The 23386-nt window shown below is 35.5% G+C and overlaps 4 protein-coding genes and 2 non-coding genes across 8 annotated transcripts; 3 read left to right on the plus strand and 3 right to left on the minus strand.

Annotated features, from left to right (window-relative positions):
- Positions 1 to 299: 299 nt before the first annotated feature.
- ATK3 (kinesin 3) lies at positions 300 to 6300 on the minus strand. Its single transcript, XM_088822235.1, has 18 exons — positions 5882 to 6300; positions 5654 to 5720; positions 5069 to 5323; positions 4805 to 4949; positions 4577 to 4686; positions 4368 to 4487; positions 4062 to 4265; positions 3151 to 3360; positions 3000 to 3074; positions 2741 to 2887; positions 2501 to 2639; positions 2293 to 2402; positions 1813 to 1974; positions 1535 to 1728; positions 1300 to 1381; positions 1115 to 1219; positions 912 to 1016; positions 300 to 730 (listed from the first exon to the last, which is right to left on the minus strand). Exons 2-18 carry the CDS (start codon positions 5693 to 5695, stop codon positions 551 to 553), a joined length of 2385 nt encoding a protein of 794 aa, XP_088678361.1. The 5' UTR covers positions 5696 to 5720; positions 5882 to 6300; the 3' UTR covers positions 300 to 550.
- Positions 6301 to 9351: 3051 nt separating this feature from the next.
- On the minus strand, positions 9352 to 9424 carry TRNAA-AGC (transfer RNA alanine (anticodon AGC)). Its single transcript has one exon. It is a non-coding gene; the product is annotated as a tRNA-Ala (tRNA).
- A 122-nt stretch (positions 9425 to 9546) lies between these two features.
- On the plus strand, positions 9547 to 9619 carry TRNAA-AGC (transfer RNA alanine (anticodon AGC)). Its single transcript has one exon. It is a non-coding gene; the product is annotated as a tRNA-Ala (tRNA).
- Positions 9620 to 11566: 1947 nt separating this feature from the next.
- Positions 11567 to 16210, plus strand: LOC105961999 (uncharacterized). Of its 2 annotated transcripts, none has more exons than XM_088822234.1 (6): positions 11567 to 11860; positions 12351 to 12810; positions 12903 to 13734; positions 14033 to 14235; positions 14335 to 14573; positions 15040 to 16210. In XM_088822234.1, exons 1-6 carry the CDS (start codon positions 11693 to 11695, stop codon positions 15961 to 15963), a joined length of 2826 nt encoding a protein of 941 aa, XP_088678360.1. In that variant the 5' UTR covers positions 11567 to 11692; the 3' UTR covers positions 15964 to 16210. The 2 variants fall into 2 exon arrangements, with proteins under 2 accessions (XP_088678360.1, XP_012841714.2); XM_012986260.2 differs by having other exon boundaries at positions 14338 to 14573.
- A 1581-nt stretch (positions 16211 to 17791) lies between these two features.
- LOC105962000 (histone H2A.6) lies at positions 17792 to 20000 on the minus strand. 2 transcript variants are annotated; one of them, XM_088822236.1, is made up of 3 exons: positions 19692 to 20000; positions 18557 to 19093; positions 17792 to 18270 (listed from the first exon to the last, which is right to left on the minus strand). In XM_088822236.1, exons 2-3 carry the CDS (start codon positions 18743 to 18745, stop codon positions 18058 to 18060), a joined length of 402 nt encoding a protein of 133 aa, XP_088678362.1. In that variant the 5' UTR covers positions 18746 to 19093; positions 19692 to 20000; the 3' UTR covers positions 17792 to 18057. The 2 variants fall into 2 exon arrangements, with proteins under 2 accessions (XP_088678362.1, XP_088678363.1); XM_088822237.1 differs by having other exon boundaries at positions 18557 to 19131.
- Positions 20001 to 21052: 1052 nt separating this feature from the next.
- On the plus strand, positions 21053 to 22511 carry LOC105961855 (uncharacterized). The gene is made up of 2 exons (XM_088821331.1): positions 21053 to 21479; positions 21796 to 22511. The coding sequence occupies exons 1-2, from the start codon at positions 21053 to 21055 to the stop codon at positions 22509 to 22511; spliced, it is 1143 nt and encodes a 380-aa protein (XP_088677457.1).
- The last annotated feature ends 875 nt before the right edge of the window (positions 22512 to 23386 follow it).

Genomic DNA, 23386 nt, shown 5'->3' on the forward strand with positions numbered 1-23386 from the left:
TTTCGGGTTTTTTTGGAATGGAATTGAATCTAGTTATTTGCTTTCGGAAGGACGAATTCCAATCCGATCCATCCCATTTACACTTCTATAATTGCCCCAAACTGTTAATATCAATAAATATTTAAAATATCTTCAACATGCATGAGTTATAACTTACAAGATTATTTGCTCCAGAAATTCTTGTAGCAAATAAGGATAACCACATTACTTAAATTGTGGTTATATATATGAATTTGGCCCTATTATTATTATTATTATTATTATCTTAAAAAAATAATAATAAAAAAAGAAATAGAAAATAAGAAATCTTGATAAATACCATACATCAATGGCAAAAGGGCACAGAAGCCATCTGTTAGAATATAATGATACAAAGCCATGATTATCTTCAACTATGCAGCAGCAAATTACAAGCAAAATAAGTGTAGGGGGTGGTTAGATCAAAAGACGTGCCTTTTTTTTTTCCGTTACATCGTTTCGAAATCAAATGCCACAAGGAATACAAAGCAACACACTTTCCTAAAAAAACAAGAACTAAATTAGGAAGAAACTAGCCAATGCTCAGACGAGAATCGGTTGTTCTTAGATTGGTTTGACGCCTCGGAACTCCAATTTCACATGCATTGACCCTTGCTGCAAATCGCAGTGAACAAAGTGATTCACCGACTGATGAAGGGTCCGGTGAAACATTGACAAACATCAATGTTTTTGAATCCCCGCCTAAGCAAGGCTGTACATTCAACGAGTAGCAATACAGAGAAGAGAGAGTGTAAGTAATAATTACAAAAAAAAAAAAAGTGTAAGTAATACGCAAATTAATTAGGAGAAACGATAAAGCCATTGTTTGATCGATCAGCAAGCAAAAAGGCCATGAATCTTGATTTGAAATGGTGGCAAGATTGTACAAATACCTGGAGAAGATACGTTAGCTTGGAGTTTCTGAAAGGTATGTGCTCGTCTTTCTTCGCCAAAGCAAATATGACATCACTCAATGACGATAAACTCTTGTTGATGGCCTGTTTAGTATAAAGATATAAACGTAATAAAATCAGAACAAATGTCAGAATAAGAAACTCTGGTTATCTACTAAGGCAAACTTCTTGTTTTATGTTACCTGAGTTTCTTTCAGCCGATCGCCGGTTGACCCACTCTTGGAAAGACGCTCACTACCCGCAAGGTCGATTAAATTTAGCACGCCTTGCACTTGTTGATCAGTGCTCTGAACCAACCACAATCAAACCACAGTTAGCAAGACGACAAGATAGTAAAGTACAAGTAATAAAAAGCAATAATAAATACCTCGTTGATACCGAGGATCCTCAAAGTGAAAACAAAATGGCTTCGAGAAGACTGCTCGTTCATTTGAGTCTTCCCTACAGACCTAAAGAAACAAAGCTGATTACTTTTAGTCTGTAAAAATACACAAAACAAAATTGGATAAAAAGACTTTAAGATGAATAGCTCTATTGAACAACAAAGGAAAAGTCGTGCAAACATAAATACACACACACACACACACACACAGTTTTAGCACCTGCTCTGAGCTGCTCGCTCTAACAAATAGGAAACCTCCTTGCTGCTGCGAACATCCAAAATTGTAAGATCAGATACGTGAGTGTTGCCATTTGAGTCGTGTTTAATGGCATATTGTTTTCCAGCATCAAAATTTGATCTGTTTGGTGCTAAAAGGTCGCGTATGGTTTCATTGTAAATTTCAAGCATTGACACCTGAAAAGGGAAAAAAATGTAACAGTTAGTAATATGAAAAGGCTAAAGATAAGAAGTAAAGAAACCACGAAGTCCAGTCCACACCTGCATTTCGTATTTCCATCCTTGAGCTTCAAGAATTTGCCTCGACTCGAATACCTGCTCTAAGGATCGTGGAATAAGACCTTTCTGATCTGGCGGTCCTTGCTTGCCCATCATTGTATAAGTCTTACCGGACCCTGTTTGTCCGTAAGCGAAGATACAAACCTGATGCGAAGTGCAGTCAGATAAATACAGTTTGAATGAGAACGACTATGTGTAACTCCTATCGATAGTACAGTTTCCATCATTCATTTGCCAAATAACTATTCATATGTACTGTTTTGAGGTATTATCAATTAACGAATACTGCAGATACTAATTGTTTGCAATATCACAAGGCATATTAATGTTATAAACTAGGACAAGAAGAGTTTTCACATGGAATTCATTACAGTCAATAACCCCAACGTCTGTGTCAATAATATTAATGGCCTCTCTAAACATGAGAACAAGTAAGTTTGAGTTCGGGAGAAAAAAGAGAACCTTGTAGCCATCCAGAGCACTCTGAACAAGCTGCGAGATCTCCACAAATACATCTTGTTGAGAGTCATCGGGCATAAACACTTTGTCGTATGTGAAAGAGTGTTTTTGCCCTTGTTAAAAAAGAAAAAATAAAACTAATAAATTAGGAGATATCGAAAAGAAAAAGAAAAAGTAGCAGTACTTTTAGACCTTCAGCAAAAGAACCCACCATTTTGTGCTAAATCAATGCCTCGGCCCAGCATTTCCATTGACGTTGGGAACGAAACAACTTTTGCATCATTTCCAACTCCATCATCAGACAACAGTGGTCTCACTCTACAAAATACACGGATATTGCCTTTCAACTCCTGGAAATGATAAGAGTTTTTTGTTAAAAACAATAATTTCAAAGAAAAGAAGGATTGGAACTGAACTTTAAATCAGATGTATTTGATTCCAAAACAGGTACCAGGATGGTATTATGCAATTGTTTGCGAAGTTTCTCTCCTTCTAGAATTTTTGAATCCGCATCAGTCAGACGATTCTTTAATTCACGAATCATTGCCTGTTGCTCCTCAAATTCAGATCTTGTTGTCATTATTGATATATTGGATTTCTAAAAAGGAGAAACAAACAAAAAAAGTAAGAAAAAAAATCTTGCACTAAATTGAATGATAGTAGTAAAGTTGAAACTACGGAAATGATATTCCAGTAAAAAGGAAGTTAACCTGTAATTTCTGTTCTGCAAAAGCAAGCTGCTCCTGCAATCGTCTTATTTGCTCACTTTGGGACGAGCATGTTGACTGGCAGAAAGAAATGGAAGCTGTTAAATACTATATTAGAAGTCATTTATTTGAAACATGAATTTGAGAAACAAACCTCCAGGTTATTTGTTTTAGAAGTCAGGCTTTCTAACTCTGCGATGGATTTTCCAGTACAGTCCTTGTATTTTTCTACTTCATCTGACAAAGCCTGGACTTGTAACAACCGTCGATCACGGTCATCTCTTACTTGTTGTAAATCACCTCTCAAGCATGTGACTTCACTACCTAGAGCTTCCTTCTGCTTGATCACCTCAGCTTGTGTTTCCTTTTAAGATCAAGCATGAACAGGCATATGCATGAATAGACAGAAGAAGTAGAAGCTAAATAAAAATTAACAGTCCACATTCTCTATTAAGATGAATAAGACATGGATGGTAATACGCCATAGAGCGTTGCCCAATTTATATAGGCACCATCGTATATGAATTTGATGTGATATAAGTGCTAACACTCAACAGTATCTCAAGTTACAACTCGCAATTCATCAAGGTCACATTCAATTTGACATGTTTAGGTAATGATTGGAGAACATGACTAACTAAAAACGCAAAACAAGCTTCAGACAAAGCTCCCGCTAATCAAGAACTAGATCCAAATGTATAAATGAAAAAAAAACAGGAAAATCATATCAATGCAGGAAACATGTATATTCCCCTTGTTTGCAACTTAGGCTGGAGAGAAATAATTCCACTAAAATCTAACACACAAAGTTCTAAGAAAATTTAGAGTTTGATAATTTTCAAGCACAACCTAAACTCATGGTCAAGAAATGATGAAATATAAAAAGAATACCGAGCTATATAAAAAGAAGCCCATTCAAAATTGTACTGTTAATATGTGAAACCATACCTTATATAAAAGCAACCACTTAAACTCATATTTAGAACATGCAAAGTTACTTACTGTGCCATATAGGATAAAAAGTAGATACCTTTGGAAAGTAATAAAATCTACAAATTTACTTACTCGTGATGAAGTAAGCTGTTCTTGCAGAGAAGTATAGTGCCCCCTCAAAGTGCTTAAGTTTTCCACCACAGCTGCCTTTTCTTTCTCAACACGCTTAAGTGTGTCGTTTGTCGCATGAAGTTCTGATTGAAGTCTGCTATTGTACTGCTGCAAACTTATGGTGTACTCCTGTGAACGCTTGTGCATATCATTAAAAGACTGTATCTGCAAAAGAAAGACAGTCCCCATATGACAACTTTCACCAAAGCTATTCATTGAATTTCATCAAGAAAAATGTTACCAGTTAATAATGCATTCATTACATACCTTTTGATTGGCAGTGGCATTGTCTTGTTGAGTTCGCTTCAGCTCTTCTGAAAGGGAAGCTTGCAATCTCTCCGCTTCTAGTCTAGAGTCTTTCTCTCTACCCAAAGAATCCAATGCTTCCTATTAATTTATTGGACAGTTAAGTGAAAGAAAACAGAATAACAGAAATCCAAAAGACAGCACTCAATGAATCTTGGTCAGCCTTATACCAATTTATCCGCTTCCTCCTTTGCAAACTTTTCTTGCAATGCCTCCAAATGTTTCCTCAACTCCATAATAATTGAATTCAACTCATATTCCTTAGCCTTCATCATCGACTCTGAAAGAGCAATAACAAAAATATCAGATTAGAAAGTACCATATATATTTTTTACTAATAATTAGAACACTTCTAAGCAAAAACAAAATTTCCCAAAATAAATAAAGAGCTAATTTACCCATATCATTGCATTTCTTTTCCCCCACATCTAATAGATTCTTTAGTTTCTCCTGCTCTGAAACATAATTTCCTTCAAGCTGTTGAAACCACTTAATACATTGCTTAAGCCTTTTTATGTAATCCCCCATTAGCTCACTTTTATCCTGCAGAAACATCAAACATCCCAACAAAAAGAAAATGTAATGTCATATAAAATCCAAATGTTGAAAGCTGTGGAACTAATTGTTTCAGCTGAAACCAAAAATCGTCCACTTTAACATACCTTAAAGTTAAACTTATTCTTAATTCTCAACTTCTCATTGAGTAATGCATCGATATCCTCTTTACTGAACTCAACTATGCCACCTTCAGAACCAGAATGGCTTGGTGGTGCAGTAGCGGGGGGCAGATCTTGGCCCCCATTTACAACGGAAAATGCTTGCCGTGTCTGCATCCTTGTCCCACCATTGGGTGGCATCTTTGCGTTTCCAATCCTCCTTCTCTTATCTACAGAAACCTCATCAACGCTGTACTTGCTCTGTCGAAACCAGCAACACCCACAAAAAAATAAATCATAAAAGAAATATCAGAAATTTTTATGACCCATAACAAACCTATAAAAGTTAATTACAGCAATAACTCTTCCCCATGAAAATTAAAAAATTAGAACTCCCGGACCTTCAGAAGACAGAAAACAAAATACAGATATTCTAAAATGCACAACCCTAATTTTAAAATCTCAATATATACACACATCAAAAGCACCAAATGTCACAATACCAAGAGCCAGAGAGAGAAACCCCCATAAATTTCGAGAATTAAAATAGAAAGTAAAGAGGGTTAAATCTGTAAAGGGAGAAGAACTCACTTGTGGACTCGAAGGAGCCTTGTTCTGGTTCTTGGAAGCCATACGATTGAAGAGCGGTGAATGTGGGCTGAAGAGAGAGAGAGTGAGAAGTATGAGAGAGAGAGAGAGAGAGAGAGAGAGAGAGAGAGAGAGAGAGAGAGAGAGAGTGGACGATTTCAAACTTTGTTAGTGGGACCGTGAGTTTATTGCAATGGAAGCAAAGATTAAAAAAAAAAAAAAAAATAGTACCGTTGCTTTGAATTGCAGCGATCAGCAAACAACAGTGAACGAAAAAGAGATGATTGGGAGTGATGAATCACTGATTAGTGATTACATACAGGGGAATTGGGGGGAAATTCTTTCTGGTAAACCCTAATATTGAAAAAGGGGGCACAGTGTTCTTCCTATCCTTTGGAAAATGAAATTGAACCAAGAAGTATTATGCCCACTTCTCCATTGTAGAGTGCATTGGAAATTTTGGTGAAATTTGCAGGTTGACTGGTGGTAACGGATATGGAGATCCGGCTAGAGAGAGAAAATGAAAGCAATTTGGAGCGTTTGTAGTGAGAGAAAGAAGAGAGAGAGAAAAGGGTTTTGGTTTTTTGAATTTTTTTGAAATGGATGGTGGCGGTATTTCCAGAGAGATTCGTTGTAAATGTGTATTGACCATTATAACCCTCCCCTTGAATTTGATTATTATATTTAGGGTAAATTACAACCACCCCTGAGGTATGGTCAAATTACGGAAAACCCCCTATTGTTTGGGTAATTACAAACATCTCCCTCAACTTATAAATCTTTTTACACGTCCACCCTTGCGGTTTCAAATTTAGTAGAATCTTCTAGATTATATGTAATATTCTCAATTTTGAACCTGTTTTATCCCATTCGAGCACCACATTTTGAAGCAAAATGATCATAAGATGTGTTTTTTGGCTTGTAAATATCAGATTGTTTTGCATCAGAAACTGTATTTTTGCACAAAACGAGTACAGATTAGAGAACATTCCACGGAATCTAGATGATTACGGTGAATTTGACACCATAAGAGTGGATGTGTAAGAAAATTCATATTTGAGGGGATAGGTATAATTATGCAAATAGAAGGGATGTTTTCGTAATTTAACCATAGCTCAAGGGGTGGTTGTAATTTATCCTTATATTTTATATTTTCAATCACTCTTTATTTTCCAATTTTATCTCTTTTTGGAAATTTCTTGTGATTTTTCTAAAATATATTTCCATTAAATTAGAATCAATATTTTCTATACTCAAAAGGTATGATTTATATATCCCTATATAAAAAGAAATATAATTAAATAATTACAATTGTCCCACATTGAATATAGACAAAATACGAATTTTCTAAGTCTCGACTATAAATACACGTTATTTATACCCACAATTTTTTTACGAAAGTGTCAGAGTGTAATTGTCAGGCAAATCTGAAAATTTACATAAAACGTGTTTTGAGGTTAATTTTTTTTTTTTTATACGGGTAAATTAGGAACAACACCAAATATATTTAAATGTCCAAATTAATTATAAATATAAATCAATTTATTAATAAATATAATCTAAAGCTGGCCAAATTATTCCCTCACTTGCATATTGATAAACAAATATCTCTTTTAACTTGCGTCAAGTGTGTGCCAAGAATTTCTACTTTACTCTTCCATGGAGAAAACTTTTTTACTTCACACATAATAAGGTGAATAAAAAACTTAATTAATTTAATGAGGTAAATAATAGTTGTTGATCAATCTATTCATTTGTTGTGTGTGTGTGTGTGTGTTTTCAACTTAATTCAAACATTTAAAGGTAAATTACCGTAATCCCTGTAATGTCAAATTACGAAAAAAAAAATCCATCAAATTCAGTGAAATCTTCTTAGATTATGCGGAATTTTCTCCAGTTTGTACATATTTTACGCCATTCGAGCTTCACATTTTGAAACAAGGTGATCATAAGATGTAGCAGAAACTACATTTTGCACAAAACAAGAACAAACTAGTGAATAAACATGCAAGAAGATCTATAATTGAGGGGTGGTTGTAATTACCCTATCATAAAGAATTTTTTCATAATTTAATATTACCTCAGAAGTGGCCGTAATTTACCATTGTCAAATTATTGCAAAATTTAGTCTAAGGAAAACAATTGTGTTGTAACTTTCCTACCTCAAAACCAATCATTCAATCTACACCTTAATAAGTGACTCCTCTTCTCTTTGATGTTCACTTCTTGCCTTTTTTTCTTCTTTTTTTTTTTCTTTTTTGTAGGTAATGAAATGAACCTAACTTATTATTTGAGAAATTGAGGTCTTGTAATGAAATTTACTTTTAAATTGTAATTTTTTTAAAGAAACTAAATTAGATATTAAATAGGCACTTTGGAAAACTTGAATTGCACAGTAAGATATTTTATTTTTTTATTATAAATAATTTGGCTGTTATTTATGTGCAGGGAATTAGTTAAAACATTTTGGATCACTTTCAAGTTAAGCAAAGTGGGAATATTAATAAGATTTTAATGATACAAATGGCGAAAAACACTTTTTCGTTATAGTGTAATAATTTAATGAGCCGGCAATTTGGAATAGTTGCTGGTTGACTTGCTCAAATCTTACAAGTAGGGGTGTTCGTTCGGTAATACTGTACTGAACGAACTGTACTAGAATGTCGGTAAAACAAAATTTATGTATTTCGGGAATTTGTACCGTTTATCGACAGTTTGGTTCGGTACATTTTTATATTGAATTAATTCGGTTTTATCGGTTCGTTAGCGGTAAAGGTAAAGCCAAATATATATATTTTTATACTTTTTAAAATGTAAAAAAATATATATATAAATTAATTAATTCTTGAACATGAAATTAAAATTTCAATGAGTGACCCTAAAAAACATAAAAAGATTATCAACAGAGGCTAATTTGTAAATAATGAAAAAAATTATCAGTCTAAAAGTATTCTATAATTTACTATAACCTTAAATAATTTAAAATATAAGAAGAAAATAAATATTTATTAAATATTATTATATTTGATACAGTATAGTGGACATCAATACTATAGACCGCACCGAATACCGGAATTCTAAAAAACATATATCGGATGCCGAACCGAATTTTTGATTCGATATTTAACATATACCCAAATTTGAATCGGTTTACCAACCGAGTGAACACCCTACTTAGTGTGACACAACTAATTACTATATGACGGCCTCCAATAATAAAAGAATATTGGATCAAAAGTTTATTCATTTGTTTCACATGCTAAAAGTAGTAACTCCAAGATTGAATCGACAAAATTTAACTTATAAACTAAAATAATTAGCTAATTTATATCAAAAAAAAAAAAAGAAATTATTGACAAGTCGACCAGATAAATCGTGTTAGCGTGTAATAACTCACAAACCACTTAGATGTTTATTAGAAATAGAAATTGTTAACAAAGACATTTAAATTTGGGTGAAATGATTACACACTTTCTTACTTGTACCAATTAATGTAATAACTCTTACAATATATTGATGGTCTTTATCAATCAAATAATTTATAATTTAATTTATGAAAAAAAATATATTTTTTAAAATTTAGAAATACAAACTATGGGCCATATATAGCCCATAGTACTTAATTGGGCTTGTAAATTGGGCTTCACATATATATTTTTAAGAGTTTTTATTAAGAAATAAAAAAACAAAATATTTTAAATTGGAGATGCGGGGTATCGATCCCCGTACCTCTCGCATGCTAAGCGAGCGCTCTACCATCTGAGCTACATCCCCATTGATGTTAACGTTTCTTTGATTTATTATTTATTGTAAACTCTTCTCTCATAAATAAAAGCGAACGAAAATTATAAGTTATAAGTTAAATAGATATATTGTCAAAAAAAAGGAACATCAATGGGGATGTAGCTCAGATGGTAGAGCGCTCGCTTAGCATGCGAGAGGTACGGGGATCGATACCCCGCATCTCCAATTTATATTAATTTTTATATTGGGCTTTTTTTGGGCCATAAGAACTTACAGGCCTAATTTCTGAGAAGTTGGTCCATATTCTCTACTCCTTATTTTTTAGTTATTATTATTATTTTATTTTTTGCTTCAATTATTATTAACAAAAAAGGAAATACATATATTCGTTAAAAAAATAAAATCACTCATGGCTCTCCCTTTTTTTTTTTAATTATGTAGTTTTATTATTATTTTGGCTGATGCTCATTGAAAGAGCCAACAAATTTTGGACACTCAAAGCTAGAAAAACGAGGTTTTACGTCCCGTTTGAATCGAACACAAACATGTTTTAAAATTGAAATTTTTTCGGATCGAAAATCAAAAATTTGTCCAATTAAGACTCACAACATTTAGAAGATCAGTAATTCAATTTTAAATTCATTATAGAAAATACTAATTCCAAAAATAAGAACTTTTACGAAGGAATAGACCGAATTCAAAATTTTTGTTCCAATTTTTACTCCTATGCGTACTCGTAAAAATCTATGTAGTACGAAAATTTCAACTTTTTTAACGTATTCGCGTTCCGGGCACATTTTGTGTCCAACACTCAAGGACACCTACCGGACATCTCATGGACCATTTTGCAATTTTTAAAAAGTTAGAAATATTTTTGAATAGCGAATTTCCAAATACTTTTGTTGCCCCCAAATTACTTAAACGATTTAATGATCAATTGCAAATGATAGTTCAGAATATTTATTTTGAATATATTTGTATGAAAAAATATAAATAAAATCATATATATGTTTATATAGCATATTTATATATATATATATATATATATATATATATATATATATATATATATATATATATATATATATATATATATATATATATATATACCCCACACTTTTAATATTTACATGTTGCCCCAATTTCCCATATCCCCATTTTTGAGACATGTCGTTTCCCATTGCGTAATATCGTCGTTTCCGTGTCCGTACTACATATGTAAAAATTATGGTAAATAGCACTTAACCCCCTTATGGTTACAATATTTTGCAGATGACCCCATTTTACTTGTAATATAAGCAGATAAGTTCTTGTGGTTGATGGGGTATTTCCGTTAGTTTTTCCTGCAAACTCAACCGTTTGTGTCAAAATGTCAAAGTAATTATTTTTGTAGATGACAACTTTGTGCTCTTATTTTTGCAGATAACCCCTTTAAAGTTTGATACACGCGGTTAAGTTTGACGGAATAACTAACGGAAGTTATCCCATAAACAATAAGGGGGTTATGTGCTGATATTAGAACACCAGGGGGTCATCTGAAAAAACTTGTAACCAGAGGGGGTTAAGTGTTATTTACCCTAAAAATTAATTAATTTATTAGTATAATTTAAAATCGGATAGAGAATAAGAAAGCGCGCGCTACAAATAATATAAAACGCATAAAAAAAACGCCTCAACTCGGACCGAGTCGAAACGGCTACTCTCCGCGTACTTTTCTCGCTCCAAGAAAACCAAAATGCCACCAAAAAATTAAATCACACTGATCAAGAAATAGGTCAAGAAAAAAAAAAAAAAAAAAAAAATTCGGAAGAACATAAAATTACCAAATACCAGAAGATAATTCATCAGGATTTTGTCGGATTTTCCGTTCGATTTACGTTCGAACAGAGGGAAGAATTTTCCACTTTCCTCCAAAACAAATTTCTTGGTCGGGTCACGCATTCTTCCACCGTATATATGAATGTGTGTGTATATATACATATACATACATAATGCAATTGCGGATTCAAGAATTTATCCATGGGTGTATCTTCGGCAATCCCATTTCTAGGTTTTCGTCCGCCCCTGTGGCGCGTGCAGTTCTCCGCCCCAATTCACATGCGTAATTTTGAGGTGGGCAGACAAGGTGCTTGATTAAATGTCCATGTGAGAGCTGTTCTTGAGAAAGAAAAAAAAAAAATAAATGTTTGATCTTTGGACATGTTTTAAGGAGGAAATAAAAAGGGGCTTTTGGTGTTTGTCTCTGTTTTATTCTTGGTCTGGTGCTATGAGAAGCATTTTGTTATACCTTTGGGGAAGATGAGGATTCAAGAAAAGAAAATTACTAGCAGAAATTATCTATTTACGGTTATTGTTCTTCTGGTCTCGATTATGGTGGCTATGGGTGTCGAAACCGAGCTGAACGAGGAAGAACAAGAACCCTTGTCGGCTTGTCTTTTCGACTCGGGGGAGATAAATCATGAGATGGTACATAGCTCTGACTCTGCATATTGACAATTTGTGTGCTTTTATTTATGTGCCTGTTTTTCAGACAAGTGTATATAGGACATCGAAACTTAAGAGTGAGAATTTTCAAAAGATTACGGTTCGAATTATTAGAAGAATTAATTACATGTCTGCCACTTTTTGCTTCTTGATCTATTTAACTTATCGTTTTGGAGGCCAAATATTAGCCAAAGATTGTCTAATACTGTGATCAGCATTAGCTTTTGAAGTTGTCTTCTTTTCAAGAGTATGTGGTTGAAAAACGATACGTGTCTCTTCGAAACTGGATAGAATGAAGTCTTGTCATTTTACAGGAGCTCCTTTGGTGATATATATTTTATTGACAATAATTCAAACTAATATGTTTTGATTGAAAATTACGAACCCCGTTTTTAGTGACGGGAAATTTCATGCCTTGCTAATCACACATGTCAAGAAGAAATGCAGTGCCTAATCTAGTTCTTGAATGCAGGCCGAATTATTGCGGGCAAACTGCACACGTGCGTTATTACATGCCAACAAAACCTTAAAAGATCTCGATTCACGTTTCTCAGAGGACAGGCCGTCGAGTGACAGTGAAGAGGAATTCTTGAAATGTAGGTCGTCTAGAAAAGAACTGCATGACAATCCCAATGCATTGTGCCCCCATGTCAAACAAGTCCTTCTAGATTGTTCACGTCAAAAGAATATCCTTCTCCCTATTAATCGGGAGAATGAATATTCTTCTTCTAGAAGGCGCAAATTATCCCAAAAAACAACTGCAGAAGATTCCGCTCCGTTGCAAGCCATTATTATTGCAGTGGCTGTAACTGCTTGTGTCACATTTGCAATTGCTTTGCTTCTCTTTTGTTGGTGTTTTGGAGTTAATCCCGGAAGGGGTAAAAATGACGAAAAACCCCTTCTCAGCTTAAGCTTAAGTGGCAATTCCAATGGTAAATTTTTTTATTTTATTTTATTTTATTTTTTTTATTATTTCTTTTTTCCGCGTATTTTAATTTGCTTATTTTTTTCGAATTTTTTTTAGTATCTTCACAGAAGTCTTTCAGTCTCGGAAACTCAATGAATGGAGAAAAGCTTCGTAATCAGTCTTTTGGGAGCAAATATGCAGAGTCTCAACATTCTCTTAGCAATATAAAAGTCGATATTCCACTTGCCGCCGCCACCTCAGCAGAAAATCCGCCACCTAGCATCTTTGGTCCGAACGGCCTTCCTCCTTTAAAGCCGCCTCCCGGAAGGATAGTTCCTCCTAAACCGCCGCCACCTGTGGTGGCTCCTCCCCCTCCTCCTCCTCCTCCTCCATCTCCTCCTCCTCCTCCACTTCCTCCGCCAGTTGTGGTGGCGGCATCTCCTCCACCGCCACCACCATCAGCTCCTGGAGCACCAACACCACCACCACCGCCGCCACTGAGATCTAGTGGTGGTCCACCACTTCCCCTGCCGCCTGGACGTGGACCGCCACCACCTCCACCACCTCTAAAAGCTGGCCCACATCCACCGCCTCCTCCGCCTGGGGGCCCACGTCCCCCGCCACCTCCGCCTGGGGGCCCACGTGGGCCGCCACCTCCAAATGGGGGCCCACCTCCGCCACCACCTCCGCCGGGGGGCCCACGTCCGCCGCCACCTCCGCCTGGGGGCCCACGTGGGCCGCCACCTCCAAATGGGGGCCCACCTCCTCCCCGGCCGCCGCCACCTGGCGCCGGCCCGAAGCACCGGAGGAATGTACCGCCTGCGCCAAATCACCCGTTGATTTCCACCGACTATTCCAAAGCTAAGCTAAAGCCTTTCTTCTGGGACAAGGTATTGGCCAGCCCCGACAATGCGATGGTGTGGAACGAGATCAAAGCCGGGTCGTTTCAGTAAGTCCAATTTTTTTGCCCCTCTTTATTTAATTTTTTTTTTTTACGGATTTGTTTTGTTCATGGATTTTGAAATGGTGAAAATGAAAATGCAAAAGCAAATGAAAATAAAAAAATTGAAAATCTCAACTACGTTTGGTTGCTAAGGAAAAAGCATTTTAGGGTTTTTGTTATTTAAAATCAGTTTACCTAATATTTTCATCTTTTCACTGATCATTTTCCTTGAACCAAACAGAGCCTTAATATTATTTAAATAATTCGAAACATGTAATTAACCTGTCAATGATATAAAAAACAGACTCAATGAAGAAATGATGGAAAGTCTGTTCGGATACTTACCACCCGACCCATCAAAAACCAGTACAAAAATAGGCTCCCCTTCTCAAGATTCTTCGAGAAAGTTCATTCAAATAATAGATACCAAGAAGTCACAGAATCTTTCGATTCTGCTCAAAGCATTAAACGTGACTACGGAAGAAGTTTGTGACGCACTGGAAGAAGGTGATTTTTGTTTCCGTTGCTTTTTTTTTTGTTAGTTTCAAGAATTAATTAATTAATAAAAAAAATGTCTTACCAACCTTTTTCTTCGAACCGGAATAGCAGGTAACGAGCTACCTTCGGAACTTATTCGGACATTGTTGAAGATGGCCCCCACTGCAGAAGAAGAGTTGAAGCTGAGGCTATACAACGGCCTGCCTTCTAACCTGGGCCCCGCGGAGCGATTTCTGAAAGTACTCGTGGAGATTCCGTTCGCATTCAAAAGATTGGATTCTTTGCTCTTTATGTGCACTCTTCACGAGGAAACGTTAACGTTAAAAGATTCCTTTATGGTCTTGGAGGTAAAAGAGTCTTCCTGTTCCTAGTAGAATCTCTTATTCGTTAACGAGGATACATGGGGGGCCGTGGCCCCCCACCTCTGTTCAAAATAACTATTCTCTCTTTCCCATATTGTTTGATGTTTTACAGGGTTTATTACATTCGGCACCCTTGAATTTTTTTCTAATTGTTAAAAATTGCCCATGTTATTTTATTAGCAAAAATCCTCCATGATTTTTCATTTTTTTCTGTTAGCAAACTACCGCCTAAAAATGCACTTTTTAGGGGGTTATGCGCTTAAAAAAAACATTATATTGGGAGTTTCTCTAATATTTACAACACGGAGACTTTTTTAGCAACTCGATATAACACAGGGGTACTAAATGCAGTAAACTCATTTTATACCCCTAGAAGTGTTTTAGTGTATATTTGTCTCTAAAAAGTCTCGTTTTGATGACTAACTTTATTATATAATGTTCTCCTCCATAGGCTGCTTGCACTCAACTCCGAAAGAGCAGACTCTTCATGAAACTTCTAGAAGCAGTCCTCAAAACAGGAAACCGAATGAACGATGGAACATTCCGAGGCGGGGCCCAAGCGTTCAAGCTCGACACCCTCCTAAAACTATCCGACGTAAAAGGAGTGGACGGCAAAACCACGCTCCTCCACTTCGTCGTCCAAGAAATAATCCGGTCAGAGGGGATCCGGGCTGCCCGAGCTGCCCGAGAAATGAGGAGCATGTCGAGCTTCAAATCAGACGACCTAATCGAGGACGCCGCACAAGATTCCGACGAGAATTTAAGAAGCATCGGCCTCCAAGTTGTCTCCGGTTTGAGTAGTGAGCTCGAGAACGTGAAGAAAGCCGCGATTCTGGACGTCGATGGATTGACGAGCAACGTGGCGAAATTAGGCCACGCGCTTATAAAGACGCGGGATTTTTTGAATTTCGATATGAAGGATCTGGGGGAGGAGAAGGGGTTCAAAAGGGCTTTGGAGAGTTTTGTGGGGTCCGCGGAGGCGGAGGTTATGGGGTTGCTCGAGGAGGAGAAGAGGATTATGAGGTTGATGAAGAGCACGGCGGATTATTTCCATGGGAATTCGGGGAAAGACGAAGGGTTGAGATTGTGTGTGGTTGTGAGGGATTTTCTTGTTATTTTGGATAAGGTTTGTAAGGAGGTGAAGTGTGTGCCGAAGAAGGGGGGAAGTAGGAAAGAGAGTAGTACGCCGCCGGCAGTGGCGGCGGTGCCGCCACCACCGCCACCGGAGAAGCGGAAGGCATCGCTGGAGAAGCGAGAGGCGTCGCCTGAGAAGAGGAAGGCGGGCCCCGCGGACCATAGACATCTTCTTTTTCCGGCCATTGCCGATAGGAGAATGGATAGTTCGAGTTCGAGTTCGAGTTCGGATGATGATTAGTACTAGTTTTGTATAGTATACACATTGTAGTGTATTAGAAATGTGGGAGTTTTTGGAAATCCCAAGTTTGTAACTTCTTTGTCATTATTTTTATTTTGTATGCCTTTTGATTATTTAGAATTAGGTAGTAAATAATGTAAAGATCTGCTCTTTTTTTGTGACAGTGTACAGAAATGATGGAATTTCGAAATTTTCGTGACTTGTCGATGTATGTTAGATGGTCTCGTTGGTGAAAATTACACGCCTAGTTTTGCACCGTAGATTCACACACAATTATTTACGTGTATGGTGAGATTTTACGCGATGCGTTTTCGGCCTGAAATAACCCAAATAAGAGAAGGGAAAGAAAAAAAAAAGAAAAAAAAAAAGAAAAAAAATTGAACTCAAATGTGCATTTAGTGGCAATTTAGACACCTAACAATCCGACCAGCCTTATTTACTTGAATTGTTCTTATAACTTGAGTCTTTGTCCCAATTAAAAGAATTGTACAATTATTACAAACTTGAGAGAAGAATGACAAAAATAAAAACATAATAAAAAAATAATTTGCCATTGTTATTACGATAGCAATTCAATATTTATTCCGTATCATAAATATTCATTTTTTTTTTATTTCTACACAACCAATTAGGGGTGGTTTCGGTACGGTTACCGAACATTTTGTTCAATACCGTGTATCTACCGTATCTTTCGGTATTGAAAAATTCTATACCGTTACCGTACCAACAATTGCGGTATACCGTTATTCGGTATACTGTTAGTTTCGGTATACCGTTAGTTTCGGTACGGTATGATCGGTACGTGGTAATCTACCGTACATCATTTTTTTGATGAACTCGGATGATACCATAATTAAGATGAATACTAAATAAATGCATAAATACAACAAATTAAGCAAATGAATGTGGTACTCAAGCAATCTACATGAATATACATTATACGACCGTAGTAGCATATGTTGCTTTAATTAACTAATGCTTACTAAGATATCTATAGAAAAATTGTAGAAACTTATAATGAGCAAAAAAGTTTCATGGTTTAAGTAAGAGAAATAATTTTTTTTTTTTTTTTGCAGTAATGCAAATGAAACAAAAGGCTGGGAACTCAGGGGAGAAAAGAAAGGGAGAAGAAAATTATGGAAAAAAGATACTCCACCAATAAAAAATTAATTGAACTTTGAAACTACAGAAGTAGGTGTGACATAAACAACTTTAACGAGGGCCAAATATTGAGTTTGCATAAATATATGAAGATAATAAAAAAATTATCATTATGTATATATAATATATATAGGATGTATCATATCGTTATTCTTGTTTTTTATTTTTTTTATAATATTTGTTGACAATATTTTTTTTATTTAATAATATAGAAGGAAAAATATATTAACTAATTTTAAAAATACAAAGTTGCGGTGTACGGTACCAATACCGTACCAAATGTAGTGGTAACCGATAGTTCGGTATTTATTCGGTAATTTGTGGTAGGTATACCGTAGTAATTGGTATTTGGTAATTTTTGCCCAGCCCTACAACCAATCATTAATTCCATTAATTAATCTAACAAATATTACAAGCTTATATTAAAGTATGAGGTGATCATGTGTACAAAACTCAAACCTCAGGGGGCTAAGTGCAATTTACCCAATTAATTTTGACAGCCTACACCTACACCTACTAATCCTAAAAATAGCCATCTTAATGCTAAATTCAAGAAGAAAAAAGCAAAGAACAAAAATAAATTATGCATTTTAAAACCAAATAATAAATAAATTATTCTATATTTATTAAAATATTATCACCAATATAGAGAGAGAGACAACGAAAATTTAAATAAACACTAAAAGAAAGTTTCATTAATTAATATCTCCATAAATGCAGCTTTTCTTCATAATCATAACATTTCTATGCACATAGCATACCCAAACAACAGCTACAGTAAAACTACATTAATTCAAAAGGACAAAATGGGAAAATATGAGAATCCAGCCAAGGAATCCTCATCAATCCCATTCAACCCTAAAAGAAAAAAAAAACAGGACACTACTACTTAAAAAGACATGTATACCCCCCTCCAACTTTTTAACAACCAATCTAGTCCTCATCGGCGGCTGGCTTGGATGCACCGCCGGCCTTCTTGGGAAGCAACAGGTTGTGGATGTTCGGCATCACTCCGCCATTGGCGATGGTGACGTCACCGAGAAGCTTGCTCAGCTCCTCGTCGTTCCTCACTGCCAGCTGGATGTGCCTCGGCACGATCCTGGTTTTCTTGTTGTCCCTCGCTGCGTTTCCGGCCAATTCCAACACCTGCGGATCGATACAATTAGAAAAGAAATTAAGATTTGGGGAAATTTCGAAAAGTTAATTTGGGTAAAAAAAAAAGAAGAAATTGGAATTTTGAAACCCTAGATTTGGGGGTTTTCAGAAAAGAGGGAACAGAAAGTATCGAATTTGTCCGATTAGAAAAGAAATCCAATCGAAAATTGAGATTTGGGTAAAAATGGGAATTTTGTAAACCCTAGATTTGAGAAAATCTAGAATTGGGGGTTTTCAGAGAAAAACATCGAATTCGACGAATTAATGGCGAAATTACCTCAGCGGCGAGATACTCGAGAACGGCAGCCAGATAAACCGGAGCTCCGGCGCCGACACGCTCGGCGTATTTGCCAGCCTTGAGGAAACGGGCGATACGACCGACCGGAAACTGGAGCCCCGCCTTGCTGCTCCTCGACTGGGCTTTCTTCGCCGACCCGGATCCGAGAGTCTTACCACGACCCGCCATTTCAAAATTCAGAGAAGAAAAAAAGAGCTGAGTGAATTTTATCGTTCAACTGTGAAATTGAATTTGTTCGAGTGACAGAAAACGAGAAGCGGTGGGGGTTTATATAGGCCTCGGGTCTGAAGTCTGGACCAATGAATCGAAAAGGCGCGGATCGACGTTCGCAGCCGTTGATAAGGAAATTAATGGACGGTCGGATTAGGAAGCTGAAATCTTCACCGCCTGATTACGAATACTTTTGGTGGGCGAAATTTTGCCAATTCGATTTTTGAAATTTTTGGGATGGGGGGAGTGATATTACTTTTCTGTCCCTCAACTTTTGCTGCTTTTCTCCGTCTGGATTTCTCCGCCCTAGTGGCAAAAGCGTCATACGATAAATTTAAGAAAATCTGGTGACAGTAAATACAGAATCCCAGTTGAATTGTGTCATAATGGTAATTTGACTATTTTTTTTTATAAGGAAATAGAAATCATTGTAGATAGATTTATTCATAAATGATAAATTAATTTTATTTTCCTCTTCTTTTTTTGTAATAAAAAAATTAATGATTATAACAATTTAGTCAATGGGAAATATAAATTTATGTAAAGATTTACAAAAATATGTGTAATTTGTGAAATATTACACGAGAGTGAAATTTTCTGATGCAGTTTTGTAATTGGTGATTATTTTGTTAAAAAAAGGAAAGTAAATGTATGTGAAGTGAATAAAATAAAATGGGGAGAAATAAAACCATTTAATGAAAATTGAGCTAATTAATTGAAAAAAATTGAAATTGGAACTAAAATGAAAGAGGAAAAATTAAGCATGAACCTTTCAAATGGATCTAATAAGATATTAAAAAATGAAAATTTAAAAATTAGGGCTAATAAGTTCCAAGATCCATGTGAATTTGTTAATCTAAATATCATAATTTTATCATATGTAATTGGTAAAAATAATGTATACCTTTTATTACGCCGAGTAGATGATAGTCGTGATGAAACGAGAAAGATAGATGTAAACGCTTCAATCGTCTTGAAGAAAGAAAAAAAGGCGAATGTGGAATAGATCTGTAGATCTATTCCGATACACTTCCGATTTAGGTTTTCTCGCAAGCTCAAAACCATCTTAGAGTCTTGATTACTTCGATGCCGGCCGGGTATAATAAAATTGTGCGTAATGTATTGAGATCTAGAAAATATCGCCGACCGACTAATAAAGATGAAAAATGAGAACAAGAACGAAAGACGCTAATGTCTTAAATAGAGAAGAATCGAGAAACTATGACTTATAAGAATACGTATTTATACACTCGAGGCGACAAAAATCGCATTTGCGTTAAAGTAAGAACGGAAAAAATATCACATGTAAGAAAAACGTGTTTTTAAATACATTTACATGTATCCGTATATGTACACCGACTTTATTGTTAATGACCGTATAGTATAAAATACGACATATTATACAAAAATATTTTATAAATATATAATTATATTGCAACCAAAATTTGAAAATAGATATATATTTAGGAGTGCAAATTGGAAAGAATTTCATCAATTTCAATGCATAAATTTTCGATTCTACAACAATATTTTTCATTATGGACTCCTGATTTTATGTTCGATTTTAATTTTCAACAATATTTCCCATTTGATAATTTTCGGAAAATTAAACTTCATTATGTACTTTTTCCGTGCTTTCACCATCTAACAGTTCCTCCAAAAATTTGAATCCGTGTTATAATTTGATTGAAGTTTACTACGACGAAAACAATTTGTAAGAACATATATAGTTCATACTGAAATCGCAAGATTCATTGCATCCACAACATCTGTATTCTTTGAATTTGATTTCCGTACTCTGTAACTCTCTAAAAGACTCGATTAAATCGGCAACATCTTAAACTGCGTAATATATTAATTGAAATTTAATAATAGTTTTGATAAATTTATAAATTATTAATTAATGCATACATTAATAATTACTAAATTCTCGATAATTTAATATTTCGTGAAAACAAATAATTTATTAACCCCAAAGAAATCTATTTCGATATTCAAATCAGGTGCCAAATGATAATGAAAGATTGTTAAAAAACTTGGTCAATCTCCTCTTGAAATCTCCATAGTATTAGTTGACTTTGACCAAGAAGTCAACTTACAAAAAATACACAATATATATATATATATATATATATATATATATATATATATATATATATATATATATATATATATATATATATATATATATATATATATATATATATATATATATATATATATAATATATTTCATGCAGAAGGTTTGATTGAAGTAATTAGCAAAATGGGGGAGAAGAAGAAGAAAGACACATCAAATACAACGGTTTGTTTATCTCTAAAGAAATCTCTGCACTGCAAATCAGAGCCGTCGGATGTACATGATCCGACGGTTAAGAAAAAAGGCAGCTCTTGTTGTTTAGAGTCCATATCAAATTTGAAAAAATGTATGACCCATCGGAGCTGCAGGCGGCGGCGGCCACCGGAAAACCCCGCCGCCAACTGTAGCCCAATATCCATCGGAAGCGGCGGCGGTGGCGGTGCATTTGTGGGGACACGTGGCACAAGAAATAGTGGAAATATTATTTTCACAGAAAATGAATTTTCAGAATTGTATACAAATGGTGAAAATGGTGGTGCTAAATGCCACACGTGTGGAGAGCAGTTTGTGAACTGGGAGAATCTTGAATCTCATCATCTCTCTAATCATGCTGGTAAGTTGATTAATATATTAATTAATGTCTCTAATTTAGTTGATTAAGCTAGTAGTTTTGAGTTTACTTTGAGGTAAAAATCGAACGGAGCGGATTGAAAAATATTCGGAAAGTTTTTGGTTTTTTTCTTTTTGAATTACGGAAGTGAAAAATAGATTCCAATTTCGGTTCTGACAATTTTGGAAAGTGTAAATTCATCCCGATTTTCATATTTTCGAAAATTGTTATGATTCATATATTTTGAAATTTTCGAAAAAAATAAGATTTACAAAGATTTTTTCACAAAATTTGGCCTCTTAATATACTTTCCACGCAGTAACCGAACTCACGGAAGACGATTCTTCAAGGAAAATAGTCGAAATCATCTGCGGATCGAGCAAGCTCAATCCCGAGAGTCGTTGCATTACAATAGAAAGGGTCTTGAAAATTCACAACACGCAAAAAACCCTAACTCGCTTCGAAGACTATAGGGAGATGGTGAAAACGAAGGCCAATGAACACCCCAACAAACATCCTCGTTGCTTAGCCGATGGCAACGAACTCATGATGTTTTACGGCACCATTCTAGAATGTTCTCTAGGCATCAACGGATCTTCCGGACTATGCGCGTCCGGAAGATGCTGCGTTTGCATCATTATCAGAAACGGATTCCCCGCGAAAAGGGAAATCAAATTAGGTGATCTAATGGGAGTTTCCGCGAGGAGGGAAATCAAATTAGGTGATCTAATGGGAGTTTCCGCGAACACGGATATCAAATTAGGTCAAATGGGAGTTTTCACGGCTTCAACGAGTGGAAGGGCGTTTGAGTCAATAGAGATCGACTGCGAGAACGAGCCTTTGGTGAGAAAAGCATTGATCGTGTGTAGGGTTATTGCCGGGAGGGTTCATTTGCCTTTGCGGAACATTCTAGAAAGTTCCAACTTATACGATTCGTTGGCCGATAAAGTAGGTAGTGATTCGGAAATCGAGGAGCTTTACTTGCTTAGCCCTAAGGCTCTTCTTCCTTGCTTTGTGGTGGTATGCAAAGCTTAAATGAACCCCAAAATTTGCAATTCATCCAATATGCTTTAAATTTTTATTGGCCAACTTTTTTTTTTCTTTCTAAAAACTTCAATACATAACTTGCAAAATGGAAATAAAATGACGAAAAACAAAACCCGCACGAGTTCGATTAAATGATGTAAAAATTACAGAACCTCGTCTCCGAAGCGTTGAGAGCTAACTCTTTCGATTTCTCTTTTACAGCTTTCTTCCAATTCTCCGCACTATCAATTACTTCTACAGTCTTTTTCAGATAGCGAACTCGTTTACCGTTTTCGAGGGTTTTATGACCGACCCTAGTCACCACATCTTTCTCTTTCGAATAAAGCATCACGTTTGAACTGTGAATTGGTGCTTCGACTTGAAAAAATATTTTCAATTCCAAATTATGTATCTATTATAATATTCTCGATGCAAAATTTCGTTTTATAGCTGGGAAGCAATGAGAATGTGAGTATAGCAAGCATAGGCGATATGGAAATTAAAGATGATAAATGAAACTAAAAATACTAACCTTTGAGACGATCAAAATCGGCTGCTCTTTCGATTTAACCTGGTACAAGAAAACCGGAAATTAGTACGACAAACAAAATTTGCTTTCGAATTCATATAAAATCAATGGAAACTACACACATTTGCAGCGAAAATATTGAAGCTGTATACATCAATCTATCTATTTCATGCAGAACTCAATATGCTAATCCTACAAACTTCAAAAATATTAAAAGAATTTATGGTCCCGAATTCATTTAATACAGAGATGTTATCTTAAGTGTTATGACACTTGAATAAACATGCAGCGGAAATATAAAGTCCATACTCAGATCTAAAAATGTTCACAAGTAAAACTTGTGAATTTGCCCGTT

This window comes from Erythranthe guttata, chromosome 8 (assembly GCF_056151865.1).
Source record: "Erythranthe guttata isolate IM_541 chromosome 8, IM_541, whole genome shotgun sequence".
Taxonomy (NCBI): Eukaryota; Viridiplantae; Streptophyta; class Magnoliopsida; order Lamiales; family Phrymaceae; genus Erythranthe; species Erythranthe guttata.